Source organism: Tachypleus tridentatus, chromosome 4 (genome assembly GCF_004210375.1).
Source record: "Tachypleus tridentatus isolate NWPU-2018 chromosome 4, ASM421037v1, whole genome shotgun sequence".
NCBI classification, from domain to species: Eukaryota; Metazoa; Arthropoda; class Merostomata; order Xiphosura; family Limulidae; genus Tachypleus; species Tachypleus tridentatus.
The window spans coordinates 100,935,130-100,957,189 of NC_134828.1; the positions used below are offsets into that span (position 1 = coordinate 100,935,130).

At 34.7% G+C, this 22,060-nt stretch overlaps 1 protein-coding gene across 1 annotated transcript in view; it reads right to left on the minus strand.

The window, feature by feature from the left end:
* LOC143249772 (glycine receptor subunit alphaZ1-like) overlaps positions 1-22,060 on the minus strand; it is a 90,873-nt gene that overhangs the window by 22,172 nt on the left and 46,641 nt on the right. The window contains exons 4-5 of the mRNA XM_076500160.1: positions 5,958-6,181; positions 778-860 (exon numbers count right to left, since the gene is read on the minus strand). Of these exons, the coding sequence (XP_076356275.1) occupies positions 778-860; positions 5,958-6,181 (307 nt within the window). The remainder of the gene's footprint in view (positions 1-777; positions 861-5,957; positions 6,182-22,060) is intronic.

Sequence of the window (22,060 nt, forward strand, 5' to 3'; positions counted from 1 at the left end):
TTTTAGGTATAGTTATGAAATATAGACATTAATTTTCGCCTGTTTATTATTAATAATTTCATACAATGGGATCCTAACGTTTGACATGGGTAAACATTTTATATTTTCAACAATAGTTCTTTGGAGTTTTATTTTTCAAGTGGGAGCCTTACGACTTTCACTAACGTTTTTAGGTTTAAAACCGTACTGAAAAATTCTAATGAATAAAGATTTACATGCACATTGGGAAATTATATTTATATTTTGAAAATTATGCTTGTTGACTCTTATCTTCCCTGAATAATTAAATGAAGTATGTTATTATGTAAAACTTAAAACGTGTAGAAATAAATCTGATATACAGAGTATAATGTGTATGGTTACAACGTTGTACTTGGTTTACCTGGTATTTTGGTACAGGTACCTCCCTGACGAATAAAGAAATTATAATACCATGGCTACAACGTTTCACTAGGTTAACCTAACATCATAAGGTACAACACATAGTTATATTTTGTACATAAGAAAATAGACAAATTTTACATCTTTTTAATGCACGTTTAACATTAAATTTTCAAGTTTGACATAAAGTTATCGCACAACAATAAAAAAATACTAAGATTTTACAAATTAGAAAATAATGAATTAACACAAAGTAAAGAAAAACCAAGTTTACAAAACGAAAGTCCTATGTTTCTTGTTCCAGGTTTATGGAACAAGGTGGAGAACTTCATACAATGTGCTAATGAAAACAATGTATTATTTTTCTAATTCAGGTATAGAACAATGGATACTTACAACTCATCAAATTTATAGAGCACGTTTGAACGTCCATTGGATAGCTTACTAACATCATTGGACAAGATAAGGTGAGTCGAAACCTGAAACCAAATTGGTAAAGAAATCGAACACAACGAGTTGAAAAAAAGACATTTGACAGTTTCACACTCAATAAATAAACAATAAGTATTATTAGATGGTAAAAATAATTGTACCGGATATTCCAGATCCCTCCCTACCTGCAACTTCTTAAAGTAAAACTAATCTCAGTTAGATTTTCTTTAGTTAACTATGTCGGTACTTTCACCTTGATGTGACTAATTTTAGTTTAGTATTTTATAATTTATTATACCGGTACTTTTAACTTCAATGACACCTTATCTGACACATGGACTAAACGATTAGGTCAAAGATCTCTAAGATTCAGACATATCCATTAAGACTCATGCATAGCCATGTTTTTTTTAACTGCTCACCAGAAGGAGGGTGACTAAGCAATAACACCTGCCAATTATTATGAAGCTACTCTTAACTCAATAGCCAAGGTGATCACCAACATTACAAGAAAGTTTATTAAAACGGTATATCGTAGTTTGAACAATTGGTTTGAACTCTGCAACTTGTCATGATCACCACTGGGTCACGCCTGGCTCTTTTCTTTGATAATATATATATATATAAAACCAGAAGGAATAGAGGTGATTTGTTTAGATTACTATAATACATTCAATGGTCAAGTGTTAATCCTTAAGATCAAAGTTCATGTTAGTTGAGTGTGAGATATATATTTAAATGTTGTGATATACAGCAATTATCTGTGCAACAGAAATGAGAATAAAGACCTATGTAGGATAATTATGTTATATCACTAAATGTAGGAACGGATAATTATGTTATATCACTAAATATATGAACGGACGATAAAATATTATTTCAATATTTTCTTTTGAGGGTAGTGAAAAATTAGTATTTAAATTCAGATATGTCTCGTAAAGAAAACAGTACGAAGCTAGAGGTCGTAAGCCTTGTTACTACTGTTTTGAAATCGTTCCCTGTGCTATTTTGCATAAGATAACTGTTTATTTATTTTATAGTAATCAAGTGCGATTTTGTTAACATTGACACGTGGGAAACTTCTATTAATAAATAATAACAGTAGCATTCGTTAGCACGTTGCGTGAACAGTTCCATGTGCATGATGTGTATTCGAACAAGACTTTCTAGTATATCATTAGTATGTGCAACTGTCCGTGCCTCAGAATCTAAATAATTAGAAAACAAACAAGTTAGACACTAGGGATAGATCAAATACGTGTTACTTGTTATCAGAAAGTCGGGAATTAGTCATCTGCACAATTTGGATTAAGTCTTTAGTGATTCAACAGACACGTACACTGTGAATAGGTCCGGCATGGCCAGGTGGGTTAAGGCGTTCGACTCGTAATCTGAGGGTCGCGGATTCGAATCCCCGTCGCACCAAACATACTCGCCATCTCAGCCGTGAGGGCGTTATACTGTGACGGTCAATCCCACTATTCGTTGGTGAAAAAGTAGCCCAAGAATTGGCGGTGGGTGGTGATGACTAGTTGCCTTTCCTCTAGTCTTACAATGCAAAAGCAGGGACGGCTAGCGCAGACAGCTCTCGTGCAGCTTTGCACGAAATTCAAAACAAACCAAACCAATGCTGTGAATATTTACCCGAAAGGCAACAACAGTGGTGTGTTATCAGTCAGTAGACACTAAAATAACATCTCATAAAAGACACTTAACTTTGCAATTTATACTGTTGTGACGTCAGTGAAACGTGCATATGCCATGAACCAAGAGAAGAATTACACTCTGCATAACATATGAACTTCAAAAGCAAGAAATAAAAATATTTATTATTCTTAATTTTGGTTTTATTTACTCTTGAAAGAAAACACTTTCGTGGAGCCTTAAGTATTACGTCTAGTAATTACTAAATATTTAAGTTAATATTCAATGAATATTAAGTAGCAGATAAATCAACTGAAACATATTTTGTGAATATTTTACAGTTAGTTACTAGGTACATCACATGTTTATAAAATTAAATTATGTTTTAAAAGGATAGGAACTTTAACCTCAATACTTTGTCTATGACCTATAACATTTAGAAAATTTTTTAAAGAGGCAATTACATCATGCTTGAAAGATAAATATATATATATATCAATTAATATATATGAATCACACATATGTATCAATTAAAATATCAACTACGCATTAATTGAAATAAATAAACATATCGATTAACATCTCAACTGCCCCCGCTAGAACGGCGGTAAGTCTATGGATTTACAACGTTAAAATCTAGGGTTCAATTCCCCTCGGTGGGCTCAGCAGATAGCCTGATGTGACTTTGCTATGATAAAAACACACACACAAACATCTCAACTATGTCTTAACTAAAGTAAACAGACATACTAACAGTCACGTAAGTCTTAACTGAAGTAAGAATATATATAACGCAAAACAACATGAGACCTATTGGTCCACCGCGAATGCTCTACTCTCTAAAATAAACTAAAAGTACTACTAAATACATTTTACGAAAATCTTCGAGCCAATCCTTTTCGTGCGTATACTTATCAAGCTTTCATTTACTGCTTCCACAACATCGAAAGACAATCCATTCCCAACATCAACCACCTATTTAGAAAAAGGAAACTATATTAGCTGAAGATGACCCCTATCTTGACAAAAAATATACTTGTGTCCCCTAATCCTACTATTCTCAGTGTTAAATATGACGTATCAACACTATCAGCAACTTTAAAAATTTTGAACACTTCAGTCAGTTCCCTCCTAATTCTTCTTTTCTCAAAAGAAAACAATTTGAGATATTTCAACCTCTCCTCGTGAGACACCCTCTTTATCCCAGGTAACATTCTAGCAACCCTTCTCTGAACTGTTTCCATTAATTCAATATCTTTCCTAATGTAAGGAACCCAAGTCTGAAAACAGTTTTCAAAATGTGGCCTAACCAGTGACTTATACAATGAAATTTTTACCTCTTTAGACTTGTATTCTGCAGATACAGTCCACACCCTGTTAAGGCTATTCCCATTCAAGTTATATTTAAAGTACAAATTATAATAACCCACATTTATTATCTTGTATTTATTACAATTGAAACCCAACTCACTGAGTGATCTAAATCTTTTTGTAAAGCAGAAACATCCTCTTCAAAGTTAGCAACACCAAAGACCTTGATATCATCAGCAAACTTCAAGCATTTTATTGACCATTCCTTCATCTATCATCGATGTAAATCAAAAAGAGCAACGGTCCTAAAACTGATCCCTGAGATACATCGCTTGTGACACTGATCCAGTTTCACTGAACTCCATTTGTAACAACCTTCTGCTTTCTCTCATCCAATCATTCTTCTATCCAATTAGCTAACTTATCTTCCACACCCATAAAGGTAACTTTAACAAGTCTTTTATGTGGCACTTTGTCAAATGCTTTCTGAAGATCAAGATGCACCAAATCTACACTCTTATCCTCTACCTGCATAAGGAATAAAATGGTCAAATATTTTCGAAAATTTATGGGATTAAGATTTTTGCTTAGTGAATGGTCGGAATGGTGACGGCACTAGACTCGTAATCTGAGGGTCGCGGGTTCGAATCCACGTCGCACCAAACATTCTCGCCCTTTCAGCCGTGAAGGTGTAATAATGTTACGGTCAATCCCACTATTCGTAGGTAAAAGAGTAGCCTAAGAGTTGGCGGTGGGTGGCGATGACTAACTGCCTTCCCTCTAGTTTTACACTGCTAAATTAGGGACGGCTAGCACAGATAGCCCTCGAGTAGCTTTGTGCGAAATTCAAAACAAACTTAATAAGTTCATAATTACTGCAAACATTTTGTTCAATCCCGTTTCCATCTAACAACTGTTTGAGATGTGAATTCTGTTTAAATCTCTTTTATTAAAAACCAAAGGAAAACCAAACTTAATAACCCAGTCATTTTATAATAATGAAATACTAGCCTCCCTTTTTCATCACTCAATGGTCTCACCTTCATTCAATGTTTTGGTTATCTTCAATATGTTTTAAAAAATAACCCTTATTGTAATACTTAGATTTTCAGTCAACATTTTCACATATATCTTGTTAATGTCAATTATTTCCTGTTTCATCAACTCTCTTGATTTTCAACAATCTTCCAGATCTCCTGTCATACCAGTCAATTCCTCTTTACATTTTTGATGCCTTTCTTTAATTTTATCTCTTGTGATCCCAGTGTATGTCAGTCCTGAGTTTCCAAAATAAATCCATTCATTGCACCAATAACACCAATCAAACTACAAACGCTAAATTCATACACTGGTGTTAAACTTTATTTTTATACTTATAACCAAATACTAAGAGCCTTCAACACTGTTACTGTTAAGCCTAGCATTTAAGAACCAATCGTGTTAGTTTTTGTCACTAGTTTGTCTTTATACTAAGGTAACAAATTCTTCTTTAATTATACAGGATGAAGAACATTATTAGAAGTGACGATCGCAAGTATTTGATACATACGTAATGTTAATAATTCAACGTATTTAGCCTGATTTATATTATAACCTCCTTTTAAATATAACCTGAATTTAAACTAATGGATCTAAGTTCAAGTAAACAGATTAACTCTTAAAACACCAAGAAACAAGAAACTAGTTTTTAGAATATATTTATTTAATAAAACAATGTATTTAACCTCTTTTGTGATCTACCAGTAAGTTGAAACATATCTAAGCCTAAAGTACTCCCAAACACGTCATAAAGCGAGATTAAATAGGCAGCTTGGTACCAAAGAAGCCATCAGAGTGGGGGTCTCAGCGATATGAGTTCTTTGATTATCTTAGGAAATGCAACTTTTTAGAGGCGAAATAAAAATTGTTTAATTGTTTGTTTGTTTGTTTTGGAACTTCGCACAAAGCTACTCGAGAGCTATCTGCGCTAGCTGTGTAAGACTAGAGGGAAGGCAGCTAATCATCATCGCCCACCTCCAACTCTTGGGCTACTCTTTTACCAACGAATAGTGGGATTGACCGTCACTTTATAACGCCCCAACGGCTGAAAGGGCGAGCATGTTTGACAGATCACGAGTCGCACACCTTAATCCACCTGGTCATGCTGGGCCAATTGTTTAATAAAATGAGGTAACAAGATTTTCGCATACCTAATGGCCATGTATGTTTTCCCACTGGAGTCCACTTGTACATAAACATTGTCTTCTGTTGTTTTTACCATCTCACTGTCTTTTTCATTCAAGAAGAAAAGGGTCGGAGTCCAAATAAGATTTCGTAGTGTGGACAACCCCACCACACTCTTTCCTATAGTTGGGTCAAATTTTAATCTGTCATCTTGCCACCATTGTCGCAGGGTCAAGTGAATTTCAAAAGTCTGAAACAATAGAAACTCTAATTAGTTTTATATTGTAAAATAAAATAATGCTAAACACAAGCTATAGAACTGGCTTTCATTGCTTTGTCTATCGTGAATATTGAAATCCGATTTTAGTGTGATGAGTGCCTCACTTGGCACCACTGAGCCACTGGAAAGCCGCAAAAATCGAGTCTGGAATTTAAGTGTTATACGCATTCAAGCTTCAGCTAAAACAGTCATTTTTCCTCCAGCAAATGAAAATGTCAGGTAGATTACAGAAATCATTTATGTTTAAAATATGAGAAAGACGCGAGAAGTGTTCCAGTAATAACACATGAAAACTTATAAAGACAATTAAAAACTAAAAAATTAACTTTTTTTTAAAAGACTGAAAACAATATACCTGGCCATTGCTAATGACATGATCAGACGGTCAAGACGCTCGACTTTAATGATTACTTAGTTTTATGACATGATCAAACATGCGTGTTTGATAAGTAATTCGTTACACATATGGAGAAAATAATTCGATGGTAATATGTGTATAGCAGAAATTTATGATGTTAGAAAAACACGTAGGTTCGAGAAGTTTTGACAGGGCTTCTACTACATTTATTGCAGAAATGTTATTATAATATCACGTGATCAATAATACAAATATAATGGACTGTATTTATTTCAAACGTTTACCATCATAAAAATGACTTACCAAATTGACAAGTTAACATGGGCTCCTCACTGGTATTTACTTTGATCTCAAGTGCTTTCTTTATTATATTATATTATAAGTTTATATTATTTACACAAGAACTCCTATGGTCAACTCTGTAATTTGTAAGACATTTTCCACAAATTTGAATATATTGTCTTTAGCCATCGTAATAGAGCAGCTCGTAGTTGGAAAAGCAATAAGTCAACGGCACCCACTATTAAACCTTATAATACACTTGTCTGATCAAACATGGAATTTTATTTAAAATTCAATGGCTTTTGTGTAACGTTCAGTGTTAAAATAACTCATATTTTAAGAAAGATCTATTATTTTTGACACAGTTCTAAAAATGGGGCTATTCTCATTCTGAAAACTACTATAAAATACTAAATAACTTATTAGACAGGGTGAAAACAGGACCAGATAAGACTGCAAGCCATCCCAAAGACTCAATACGTTCTGATGTATTTTACTGCGTTATTCGTTTTTGTTTCTTTTGTTTTTGTCCTGTACAGTCAGGTATTGTAATTTTAAGACTGAAAACTGTTTCATTTTAAAACTTTCTAAAATGTAATCGTTGTTTCATAAAATGTAAGTTTCTTAATATGGAATTTGATTACCACTTTAATTGTGTACACGTGACTCCAATTTGGGGAACATGGTATTTGAGGCAAGCTCTAATCCATTGGATTTTGTGTGTGTGCATGGTAACCACCAGAACTACATACACGATAACAGAGTGATGTAGTTTGTGCATTACTCTGTATAGATATGATAATACTGTTTGTTTTATGTTGTCCATCCAGGTAACTACTTTGCAGGATGTAGAAGGATCTTAACCTAAATTGGTGTGGAGGTTCATTAGGTTCTTTGGGAGGTACATTCATATTTTCAGTTTTGCATTTTTCGGTTTTCTTTGGGGATTTTTAGGGTCTACAGAGATACATGAGAAAAGGCGGTTTCACATTTTTGCAATTTTTATGGAAGTTTTTCTGTGTGTTTTTTTTATAATTACACATAAGGTAAGCAACTCTTCATGTCCTCAGATAACCTTTGCTTTATTACAAATTTACGTAACTTTCATACAGTTAGTCATAAAGTTTGCTGTTGTTTATTGTTTTGTTGTTAAGTATAAAGTTACACAAAAGGCGATCTGTGATCGGGCCACCCCAGGTATCGAAACCCAGTTTCTGGTAGTATAAGTCCGCAGATAACCCGCTGAGACTCTGGGGGCTAATCATGAAATGCAATAACAAATTAATCGACAAGCGTCTTCTAAACATGTGAATAACCTGCAAGTATAACATAAGAAAGTAACGCTACAGCAAAGAAAAATAAGGTGTGTGTTTTTTTGCCCGGCATGGCCAGGGGGTTAAGGCACTCGACTCGTAATCCAAGGGTAGTGGGTTCGAATCCCCGTCACACCAAGCATGCTCACCCTTTCAGCCGTATAAACGTTATAATGTTACGATTAATCCCACTATTCGTTGATAAAAGAGTAGCTCAAGAGTTGGCGGTGGGTGGTGATGACTAGCTGCCTTCCCTCTAGCCTTACAACGCTAAATGGCCCCCCGGTAGTACAGCGGTAAGTCTACGGCTTTACAACGCTAAAATAATGGGTTCGATTGTCCTCGGTGGGCTAAGAAGATAGCCCGATGTAGCTTTGCTATAAGAAAAACACAAACAATGCTAAATGAGGAATGGCTAGCGCAGATAGCCCTCGTGTAGCTTGCACGAAATTAAATAAAAAACAAATCGTTTTTTTACCTATACCTATAAAAATTTAGAGAAACCTCTTTATAAAGTTCTTTCAGAGTTAGTGAAGGATGCTTATGGTAAAATCTGTTCCTCTGAAAGTTTGTAATCGAGCCCCAAACAAAATTTAAAATGGTGTCTATCCCTCCTAGTAAACAAACAAGAGACCTGTTTTATCAACGTGTGAGTTGACTGTGTAAAATAAAGACAGCTAATTCAATTTATATCACTTGATTTTCGCATATTTATTATAAAAATTGCCACTTTTATCTTTTTGACTAAAATAACTGATGATAACTTATAAATAAAGGCAATATGAATATAAATATTAAGTAAGGTTAAATCTATGGTCGATTGATTAACATAATAGAAAAGGAATAAAACAAAATGTCAGTACTGTGCTTTTATCTAAATACACCGTAATGCGATCAATGATGTAATAATTTATTACTTTTATAACTAACGTAATTTGGAATGAGCCCTCTGGTGGATAATTAAAGAACTCAGTTAACTCTACACTCCTTAAGACTGTGGCCCGGCATGGCCAAGCGTGTTAAGGCGTGCGACTCGTAATCTGAGGGTCGCGGGTTCGCATCCCCGTCGCGCCAAACATTCTCGCCCTTTCAGCCGTGGGGACGTTATAATGTGACGGTTAATCCCACTATTCGTTGGTAAAAGAGTAGCCCAAGAGTTGGCGGTGGGTGGTGATGACTAGCTGCCTTTCCTCTAGTCTTACACTGCTAAATTAGGGACGGCTAGCACAGATAGCCCCCGAGTAGCTTTGTGCGAAATTCAAAAACAAACAAACAAACAAACAAACCCAAAGACTGACATAATATTACCGTGGTGCTCTTCCCACTGCCGATATCAAAACTTAAATTTCAGAATTGTAAGCTGTGACATATTTTCTGATAAGCTACCAGGGGGCGTCATAATTACTTCCAAAACCAGTCACAGTGCAAATCTAAAGAAGCGACATACTTACGATAAATGAATCTCTTTTATTTTTCAACACATTTTCTTTATTAAAAACAAAATTTTTAGAAAAAAAATCATTTTTCTCCAGCGAAAATTATCTACTTTCTTAAGCTCACTAGCACACTACATGAGATATGGTTGTGTGAGCAAAATGTACTTCTTTAATCATATGTTAAAACTCAAGAGTGGCAGAATCGATCGACACTGGAAGTGTGTGGCAAATGCTCTCAGGTAAATTGCAAAATTGCACGTGATGTTTCCAAAAACGCAACTAATATATAACAGATAAAATACATTAAATGCACTCACGTGGTTTGTAGAATAAGTTAATTTATCCACGCCTGTGAAAATTAATACTACCATCTTTAACTTGTTCAATTACTAGATGAATACTAATTTAATTTCGTAGTGAAATAAACAAAAAAGCCATAATTTGTTATTATTCAAAACCCAACGGCCTTAGTTTTTATATTATGTATACGCACGAGGTAATATTCCAGTCAATTTTTATACAAAAAGCTAGTAACATAACAAATAATATCTTACAGGAGTCATTGATATTTATCTGAACAAAATAAAAATATAATCGCGTAAAATCCAATCCACTTGCTTTGCATACAATACAAAGTATGATCACCTGGTGGAATATATTTGTAACTACTTTAAAGGTTGTTGCTAACAGAAAATGGTTTGTTTGTTTGTTTTTGAATTTCGCACAAAGCTACACGAGAACTATTTGTGCTAGCCGTACCTAATTAAGCAGTATAAGACTAGAGAGACAGCACCTGGTCATCACCACCCACCGCCAACTCTGGGACTACTGTTTTACTAACGATTAGTGGGATTTACCGTCACGGTATAACGCCCCCATGGCTGAAAGGGTGAACATGTTTGGTGTGACGGGAATTCGAACCCAAGACCCTCGGATTACGAGGCGAGTGCCTTAACCAGTTGGCCATGTTAGGCCTAACATAAAAGGGAAGGTGTCCGTTGGTGTTGAAGTGCAAAGCTACACAAAGAGCTATCTGTGCTCTGCTCACCACACGTATTGAAACCCAATTTCTAGTAGTGTAAGTCCGCAGACATTGCGCTGTGCCACTGGAGGGCAGAGAACATGTGAAACATGATAAAGACTAAACACGAACACACAAATGGGATGTTAGAATCATGCGTCCTTTGTTACACTGGTCAAACACATACAATGAAACAAATGTTCCACTCGGCTTCTACAATTCTATCAGTAAATTACTTCGGAAAAAACTGGACTATATGAGACTTTGTGAATTAAATTAGGAACTTCCATATGTGTACATATATATATTATATACTAATAATATCTCTACACCTTGCAAAAAGTGTTCTTGGAAAGTTATCGTAGCAACCCTTCTCCGGCTAACTTAGCAGTAAAACGTGACGAAACCTCTAAGATGTCTTTTTTAGCAGTAAAACTGGCGTCACGCTTTGGTTGTTTAAAACGTGACGAAACCTCTAAGATGTCTTTTTTTTTGTAACATTGTTTGTTTTGGAATTTCGCACAAAGCTACTCGAGGGCTACCTGTGCTAGCCGTCCCTAAATTAGAAGTGTAAGACAAGAGGGAAGGCAACGAGTCATCACTACCCACCGCCAACTCTTGAGCTACTCTTTTACCAACGAATAGTGGGATTGACCGTTACACGACTGGGAAGGCGAGAATGTTTAGCGCGACGCGGGCTCGAACCCGCGACCCTCGGATTACGAGTCGCACGCCTTACGCGCTTGGCTATGCCGGGCCCTATTTGTAACATACTATTGGCTTACGTATTATAAGATATTACTGGCCAACTAAAGTTTAAAATATATTACAGAGAAATTAATCATTCTTCTAATTTTTAGAATTATTAAACCAATAAAGAAGCAGTAATAAAACTTCAAGTAAATTATTTTATTAGGGTTTTAATATTTATCAAACTATTGTATTTAGGGAGGAAATTGCGTGGCTACAAGCAGTAAAGTAATATTTAATATCCAATGATACTTTTTACATGAAATATTATTTAATAGTGTAGCTTCTGAATATTACAAGATGACCTCTATGAATCTTATGACGCTTTTTACATGAGCAATTTGTTTAATATTTTAGTTTCTGAATAGTACATCCCAGCCGTGGGGGCGATATAATGTGACGGTCAATCCCACTATTCGTTGGTAAAAGAGTAGCCCAAGAGTTGGCGGTGGGTGGTGATGAGTAGCTGCCTTCCCTCTAGTCTTACACTGCTAAATTAGGGACGGCTAGCACAGATAGCCCTCGATTAGCTTTGTGCGAAATTCCAAAACAAACAAACACTGAATAGTACAAGATGGTCTTTATGAATCTCATGACACTTTTTGCACGAGCAATATTGTTTAATAGTGTAACTTCTGAATCTTACAAAATGGTCTCCATGAATTTCATGATAATTTTTATATGAGCAATTTGTTTAATATTTTAGCTTCTGAATCTTACAAAATAATCTATATGAGTCTCATGCACTCAAAGACCATTTAGTGAAAATTATACTGCTGATTCTAGTATTTAATATTTGAGTGTGCAGGTACAATCACGAAAACATCAGAATACAAGTGAAATTCAGATAGTCTACCTAAACACATTAAAAATAGTAAAGTTAAAAGCAATATTAGCTTTGCTAAACCTACGTAATAAGGCTTAAGAAACTGTTTTTTTTTAAATACAAACATATCTTAAACGTATCTGTTCGAAAAACAAAGACCTTTATGTCAAACATGAACTGAAAACAATGATGGACATTTAGAGTATTCGTAATGTTAAACTGATGTAATGGTCATATACAAAACAACTAAATTATGGAGAACAATTTACTGGTATTTTACGTTCCACTATTAAATAAATTTCTTATTTACTATTAACAAAGGTAAAAAGAGTGGTTTATAACTTCAAAGTGCTCTAATATTGAATAGTTACATTGAAGAGTATAATAATTAAAATTTGATCATAAGGTATAGGTCGATATTTTATTTATATTAATAATTGTTATGTCTAATAAACTCCAGTTAGTGTTAAAAACAATGAATTATCTGTTAGTTTAGTTGTATAGCTGAACAATGGTTTATTCATTCTCTGCCCATCACAAGGATCTATCCATGAATTTTAGGCCCATAAGCCCGGATGTTTACCAGTGAGATACGTGAAGGTGAGTGTGGAGCATCTCACAGATGTAACCCATGATAAATAGGTACTTCTGTTTTGGGATAACATCCTAACAATATCGGATACTTATATTGGAGTATCAAAACAATACACGGAGTATTTACGCCTACTGACGTCTCAATGGCAAGTCGAAATGCATATAAAACTAAATATCCGCGGTTTCGATATGCGCGGTACACAGAACACAGATAGTTCATTGTTTAGTTTTGTGCTTGAAAACAAACAAACAAACTATTGACTATCATTGCGTCGTATATTAACATATAACTGTGATTAAAAGCAAATTACTAATAAACAAACAAAGAACTGACCATCATTGTGCTTTATTTAATATGTGGCTTTGATTAAAACCAAATTAATAACGAACAAACAAAGTACTGACCATCATTGTGCTGTATATTAATATGTAACTTTAATTACAACCAAAATTGATAACGAACAGACAAAGTACTGACCATCATTGTGCCGTACATTAATACGCAGCTGTGATTAAAACCAAATTAGGCCCTGCATGGCCAAGCGTGTTAAGGCGTGCGACTCGTGCTCTGAGGGTCTCGAGTTCGCATTCCCGTCGCGCTAAACATGCTCGCACTTTCACCCGTGGGGGCGTTATAATGATAAGGTCAATCCCACTATTCGTTGGTAAAAGAGTAGCCTAAGAGTTGGCGATGGGTGGTGATAACTAGCTGCCTTTCCTCTAGTCTCACACTGCTAAATTAGTGACAGCTAGCGCAGATAGCCCTCGAGTAGCTTTGCGCGAAATTCAAAAACAAACAAACAAATAAAACCAAATTAGGAGGGACGGCATGGACAGGTGGGTTAAGGCTTTCGACTCGTAATCTGAAGGTCGCGGGTTCAAATCTCTGTCGCAACAAACATGCTCACTCTTTCAGCCATGGGGCAGTATAAGGTGACGGTCAATCCCACTATTCGTTGGTAAAAGAGTAGCCTAAGAGTTGGCGGTGGATGGTGATGACTAGCTGCCTTCCCTCTAGTCTTACACTGCTAAATTAGGGACGGCTAGCGCAGATAGCCCTCGAGTAGCTTTGCGCGAAATTCAAAAACAAACAAACGTCTTATAAAAGTTTTTAACAAAATTTTATAGGTGTGTAAATTTGATATACTTCAAACAAAAATATAAACCTGAATGTTGTACCTTTAGAATATATTTTTCTGCTCTAGTAAATCATAAATATAATATTAAATTTAATAAAAAGTATATAATTTCAATGCAAAGCATTAATACGCAAAATACAATAAATCCTGTCCAATCACAAGTGTTCCGTGATTGATACAGTTTGGTATATGAAAGCTGATATCTCGAAACTGCTATTCTCAGCCTAACAAAAAGATACAGCAACAAAAATGTCATATTTAAGAAAAAATAGTTGTAGTTTTGAAGTAACAAATGAAATAAAGTTTCTCGGTTTGAAATATACTTTTACATTAATTTTTATCTTAACATAAAATTTTTATTACAGTCTACTTAGAACAAAAATTAAGTATGAATCGTGTGAGAAGAATAACTGGTTAAATATACATTTTTTGTTCTATACTTATATATATATATATATTACAAAAATTATTTCCTTACTTAGGTAACCTCACTTTTAACGATATTTTATACAGAATACAATCATTCGGTCAGTAAGTTAGACTATTTTGGGAAACAATTTTTAATTAAAATAATTTGTAACTCTGAGAAATGATTCACATGTTTCATTCGTTAGTGAACTCATGTTTTATTTCAAAAGGCGCTAAAGGGAATATTGTAACTTAATATAATAATTTGTTGTTGTTTTTTAGGTCTATCTAACCCTTTTGCCATATCCCAAGTGAACACGGATATTGAAATATATTTAATAAGCATGGATGTTTATGGCGTATACATACATGCATATGCGCACACACACATATACCCTTGTCAGAGCATCTACACGGATTGTGTTGAGAAACAGAATCTTGGACCTACAGACTAGATTACAAATAATGATTATAATAAGTATCGACAAGAAAAGGGCCTGAAAACTAGCAACAAGACATGGAAATCTTCAGAAACAGAACTTAAGAATCAGTAATAAAATCAGAGGATTAAGTGCCTAAAACTTGAACCTATAGAACCTGAAAATAGAAAACGAAGTTTCAGAGAACCAACTATTTCAGTGACTTATAATCAAAAACAGCATCAGATAACAGGTTAAATTCAGGTTTGAGAAGAAATAGCTATGTAAACCATTAGAAGTAATCACTACAAAGCTCAAAACAAGTTATTATTATTATAACACTATGCTCACAGGGCCTTGAAACGTGCGAATAAAACACTACAGAACACAAAACATTTAAATAAGTATAAGAACCAAAGCCTAACAAATGAAAAATGTAATATTTTGTGTTTGATTGTCTTATAATTACCAACCTTAGTTAAAGCCACTATGTAAAGGGTCATTTAAAAATCACAAAAATGTCACTAAAATATATAATTCAGTAGCTGATATATTACTATAAGAAATACTGAGAAATACTCAGCGAAATCAAACAACCTAAGATCGTATGTAAGTCTTTTTATTTAATGACATTTTCGTTTTTATCACAACTGTAATTTAATACAAATGTGACTTCAGATACTTTGCTTAGGTTTTGGTAGATATGGGCGAAAGGGAAAGATGAAAACATGATAAAATTCTTAACTTGAGGATGTTTTCATCAAATTCTCATTAGTTAATAAGTGTTATAGAGATTATAAGACTGATTCGATCTAACATACGTTACCATTGTAAGACTATGATTCTGCCGTACATAAATTGTATCTGCAGGAAAATGGTTTTTTATTATATATATTGCGGTTATACGACCGTGGTTCTGTGTTATATAAATTAGTTTAACAACACTGTAGTTCTGTCATATATAAATTACGGTTACAGAACTGAATTCTGTTTGACATGCATATCGACTACAAGGCTTTGGTTCCGTCTTACATAAATTGCAATTAGACAACTGTGGTTCCATTTTACTTCCATGGTGGTTACAAAAGTACGATTCTGTCTTACGTGAATTATGATTACAGAACATTATTCTGTGCCGTATACATTGCTGCTATAAGGTAATGGTTCTGTCTAACATACCATGATGTTGAAAAACCATGGTTATGCATTATAAATATTGTTCATAGAAAACCTGGAATTCTGTCTTACGTACATTAAGTAGCGTTACATCAGACCAAATAAATCTAATAAGCCATAATTTAAGCTTCCCAGAACACCATTATACCGGCTTATATATATTTGATTCACTGTAATACAAGCGTCCACGAATATTATGTATCATCACATTAAGTCATATAAGTATACTGCGCAGTTGTATAAGCCTTTATAAACGTTTAATAACATTATGACATGCCGTATAAATCCGCTGCACAGTAAAGAAGCCTTCACAAACGATACGTATTGTTTGTTTGTTTTTTGAGTTTCGCGCAAAGCTACACGAAGAGTATCTTCACTAGCCGTCCCTAATTTAGCAGTGAAAAACTAGCGGGAAGGCAGCTAGTCATTACCACCAACCGCTATCTTTTGGGCTACTCTTTTACCAACGAATAGTGGGATTAACCGTCACATTATACTGCCCCATGGCTGAAAGAGCGAGCATGTTTGGTGCGACAGAGATTTAAACCCGCGGCCCTCAGATTACGAGTCGAACGCCTTAACCCACCTGGCCAAACAATACGTAACATTAAACTAAGATCTGTAGTAGTTAAAACTATTTCCTTACATCTTTCTAAGCCACTCAGCAGATAGCTACACACACACCTTCTAAGCCCTCTGTGGAGGCCCGGCATGACCAGGTGGTTAAAACACTCTACTCGTAATCCGAGGGTCGCGGGTTCAAATCCCCGTCACACCAAACATGCTCGCCCTTTCAGCCGTGGGGCAGTATAATGTGACGGTTAATCCCACTATTCGTTGGTAAAAGAGTAGCCCAAAAGATAGGGGTTGGTGGTAATGACTAGCTGCCTTCCCTCTGGTCTTACACTGTTAAATTAGGGACGGCTAGCGCAGATAGCCCTCGAGTAGCTTTGCGCGAAATTCAGAAAACCAAAACCAAACCTTCTGTGTATAGATTTTCCAAATTATTTTATCGAAACTGAAGTTGCTTAATATTTCATCAAAGACCAAAATAACTGTACGAGTGCAAATGCCTTTTCAGTAGGATCTGAACACGTTGGAAATGTTAATAAAAGCCTTATTCAGTTTTACTTTTCGTGTAAGTATGCAGTATTAGAGCGAGCATTTATACACTAGAAACTCATTACCTCACGTGCAGAGGAACAATTCATTATCAACAGGAAATACCAGTAGTTGGTCTATTGGTAACGTTGCATGCTCTCGTTCGTTTTATTCTTGACTGTGTATTACAACATTCTTTTTATCTTCTTTACGTTTTCTCATTGAACAGAAAAACAAGTAGATAAACGAAAAGAAACTTCCAATGCCCTGTTACACACTGGGATAATGTATTTGAACGCTACAAATTTACTGAAGTAAACACGCGTGATATATCTCTAAATCTTTCGGAAAACACTTTAATCCCTATATCCGTATGTTTCATTCGCTGATAAGGTAATGATTACAGCCTACAGAGAGGATGTTGTGTACATACCTATGTTATTTAATAAATTATTGCTTCGAAAGTGGCAAGTTAAAATAAAATTTACACCAAACTTATGTGTAAACTGTAAGAGCAGAAATATAGACATTTAGGGGAGAAATATTTCTTTATATATGTGCGTGTCCAAAATTCTGTTGGAAATTTGTCACAAACGCTTTAAAAATACGTTTTATTTTGACGTACACATCTATATGGTGCTTTTTTTATATATTGTTCGTTTGAAGTTAAGCGCAAAGCTATACAATGATCTATCTGTACTGTGCCAACCACGAGTATCAAAACCTGGATTTTAGCCTTGTAAGTCAGCAAACATATCGCCGTTCCACAAAGTAGCTACATTTTTAAAAACGTTTGAATACTTACTGGCCATAATGCTTTAGTAGAATGCAGATGAGTTGAAGAGATGCTTGTACACCTCAGTGTTTGTTCTTTGTTTCTTTCGACCTTAATCCTTAATTCCAAGAGAAAAAATAAAGAAACCTAATAATACTTAAACATATTTTTTTTTGATGCAAAAGTGACGAATAATTCTTAACTACATTAGTATTGGACACCTGCGAAAGTAAAACCACCAATGCCTTACAAAAAAATAATATCCCTGATTTATTAACTAGAATTCACAAAATAAATTGGGAATATAATTTTGTCTATGCCAAATCAGTCGATCCTGTGGGAAGAACTTTTAAAATTATTTGTTAAAAATGTTTTACTTTGTCATCAGAGAGTGCAACGTATAAAAACTATTGCGAAGTTCCAAGATTTCTAGTTATCAGTTTATTTTTGTGGATATTTTTGGTTAAAAATTTTTTACTTTGTCATCAGAGAGTGCAACATACAAAAACCATTACGAGGTTTCAACGTCCCTAGTTACAATATACTTTTGTGAATATTTTTGAGTTAGAATGTTTTACTTTCTCATCAGAGAATGCAACGTACGAAAATCATTACGATATTTCAACGTTCCTAATTACCAATATACTTTTGTAGATACTTTTGAACAATAGGAACAAAAGCAAATGTAAGACAAATTAATTTTTATTTTAGGCCTCATTTTCATGTGATGTATGAAACCGAACAAGTTTGTTTATTACACCAATCTTCCAACTCACATATAGCGAAGCGAACGTAATCAGTTTATCATCATTAAATTCCACCAGAGAGTCATTTTCAAAGATATATGTTCTGTTACCAAACAGTTGGGGCCTGGCATGGCCTAGCGCGTTAAGGCGTGTGCTTCGTAATCTGAGGGTCGCGGGTTCGCGCCCGAGTCGCGCCAAACATGCTCGCCCTCCCAGCCGTGGGGACGTTATAATGTGACAGTCAATCCCACTTTTCGTTGGTAAAAGAGTAGCCCATGAGTTGGCGGTGGGTGGTGATGACTAGCTGCCTTCCCTCTAGTCTTACACTGCTAAATTAGGGACGGCTAGCACAGATAGCCCTCGAGTAGCTTTGTGCGAAATTCAAAACAAAACAACAACCAAACAGTTGTTTGTTATTAAATACGAAGGTTTATCTGTGCTCTGTCGTTAGGGGTATCGAAACCTGATGCTTAGCGTTAAAAATCTAGAGACTTATAAAGCCGTAAGAAGGAGAGACGGTTATCTGTAATGAATCATATTAAATAATTCTAAACTGAAATATCTTTTGATACAACAATACACTAAAAAGTGTATAAAAAATGATAATAAAGTTTGATAATTAATACACACACACATATACTTCAACTCTATTCCACAGAAAAATAAAAAGGTAAGTTGTCACACATAATGAAGATTCTATACATACATACATTGCTGTGTGACACAATGTGCACTGTTAAACATTTGTTTTACCTGTAAGTAATTTTAAAAGTCGATCAAACGTGTGGCGTGAAAGCTTTATGGGTCTAACATGTATGTGTGATTACACTTCTCAGATAAGTCGAAATGTGTTAGTAACTGCTTAATCTACAAAACATACACAAAATGAGTGTTTTTATACACAGCTCAAACATTAAGATTAATTATGTTTCTTTTTACGAAATATATTTAAGCTGAGTACATTACAAAAAGTCGTTTGTTTCAAAGTGTCTTCTGTATTAATAAGATAATAAAAAGTTCTTATGAAACATCAACTTTGACGATTAGCCTAACTTAATGATTTTCAGCTCACAACTTGTCTTTATTAACTTGTCTAGAACCAACTTAAGGCGTCCCATCCAACGGTATGTGTACGGACTTACACGGCTAAAACCTGGATTTCGATACCCATGTTGGGCAGAGCACGGATAGCTCACTGTGTAGCTTTGTACTTAATTCCAAACAAACCACTACTTTCCTCATCCATCCAAAAACACAAATACCACTTTCCTCACCCTTCCGTAGATAAAAATACCACTTTCCTCACCCTCCCGTAGATACAAATACCACTTTTCTCACCCTCCCATAGATACAAGTACTACTTACCTCACCCTCCTATAGATATAAATACCACTTATCTAACCTTCCCATAACGTAAATTTCGTATTTACAAGTTAAGTGTTAATTTGGTACTTTCTGAATGTAATCGAGGTAAAATCTTTATATAGTTCTTACATCAGTCCAATATAAGAAATTATCTATTCTTTCTTGTGATAATTGTACAGTATCGAACTTTATCATCCTGCACACGAAAGATAGCTACACGACTGTCTCATGAAGCAAAGTTATTCCAATTTCTTCTGAACACACTTTTTAAAGAAATTATTTAACGGATCAGCTTCAATAAGCAGGTGAAATGTGAACGTAGTTTTGGCGTGTTCCATACTGTGTGACGTTTACCCAGTTAACTTTGAACATTGTGTGAGATGTACCCAGTTCACTTTGAACATTGTGTGAGGTTTACTCAGTTCACTTTAAGCGCTGTGTGAGGTTTACCAAGTTCACTTTAAGCACTGTGTGAGGTTTACTCAGTTCACTTTAAGCGCTGTGTGAGGTTTATACAGTTCACTTTGAACACTGTGTGAGATGTACTCAGTTCACTTTGAAGTACATTTTAATTTCATTTAACTTGCTGTTTAATTATTATATTTTTATACTTTTATTATCCTTCAATTAGTCACTAGCACAGTCAGCCATTTTCTTTTGTTCCTTCAATAAAGTATTTAATTTTTCTTTTAAACTCAACATTTGTTTTGTCTTTTCATTACTACTAAAATAAATCACTACACTTATCTTTCTCCAACACAGATCTTCGGCTCTTTAATTATTGCAGAAATCAGGTAATTTCTTTCCTGGGTTTAGTCTTGTCTTATTAGAAAAATTTAGTTATATGCAAACATAAACACATGTGAACGATTAGAGCTGTGTACTAGGTTCGATGAAAGCAGGTTATATACTGTGAGAGTGTGCAGTGCTCTCAGGAGTTATTTTTAACGGTTTAAGAAACACAGAAGTTAAAAAAATAAATATTAAGGTAGCATTAACTGCGAAAGAAACTATGGTCAGCCAAGTCAAGGCAGGAAAACTTGTAATTATAAAGCCAAGACGAGTTAATAGCGTTTACTTCCTTTGCCGAGCTGTTATGAACTGTTTTCTTATGAAACATTTCTTTAATGATAGTGAATATTTTAATATACTTGGCTTGTAAACGGATATCATAGCGTGATATGGAAAAGTTGCTGCCTCTCTGTTATTAAACTGAGTTTCTGATTTGTTAGATGTAACTCAAGTACACACACGCATCACATTAAAATGCGTAGTTCAGATAAATAAATAGTAAATGAAGGTTCTGTTATATTTATTGACTCTTTAAGTTCTGAAACACTAAACCTACGCCTTTTATTATTATCATTATTATTACTATCTTACTTTTCATTAAAAACTTAACAACCTAACCAACGTATTTCATTTCGTGCTCAGAAACGATTAACATTAATATTTTCGTACTATTTCCTATTAACCGTATTTATTAAGCTAACTGAGAAAGAGCAAGAACTTTACAACGGACTATCTGTCCTGTACCCAGCATGGATATCGAAACCAGGGTTCTAGCGTTGTAAGCCCATAAAGATACCGCTGTGCCACCAGGGGACAAATTTGCATTACAGAAAAATACTTTATATGATACTGACTGGCAGGAGGGTAAGGATTTCCTCACAACTGTCTTATACTAACATTATAAATATCTTAATTGTGAAACTTACAGTACATTAATACATGCCAGAGACGACCAGGCAGGCAGTCTTCATGATTTAACATTGAATGTTGATAGTTTGTTACTTATGTCTGTTACTACCCTGGCGAGAGATTTAATGTAACACTGTAACAAGAGACGTAAGGTGTAGTCTTTAAAACTGTGAAACTTAATGAAACAGTAATGAAACTTTATCATTAGCTGATAATTTTGATGCGGTGTTTGTTATAGTGTTATATAAGAAACAGAGAAAATTTTATAGATTTAAAATAATGTTGAAAGATTTTGTCCACTCGAGGCAAATTATAGTGTTATATAAGAAATAGAGGGCATTTAACAAGGAAAGCGCTTTACTTTTCCGACAGCAAGAAACAGGTAAATAGGCCCCCTTCTTCCGTATTTTGAATATGAAGAAATATGGTCTTATTAGAG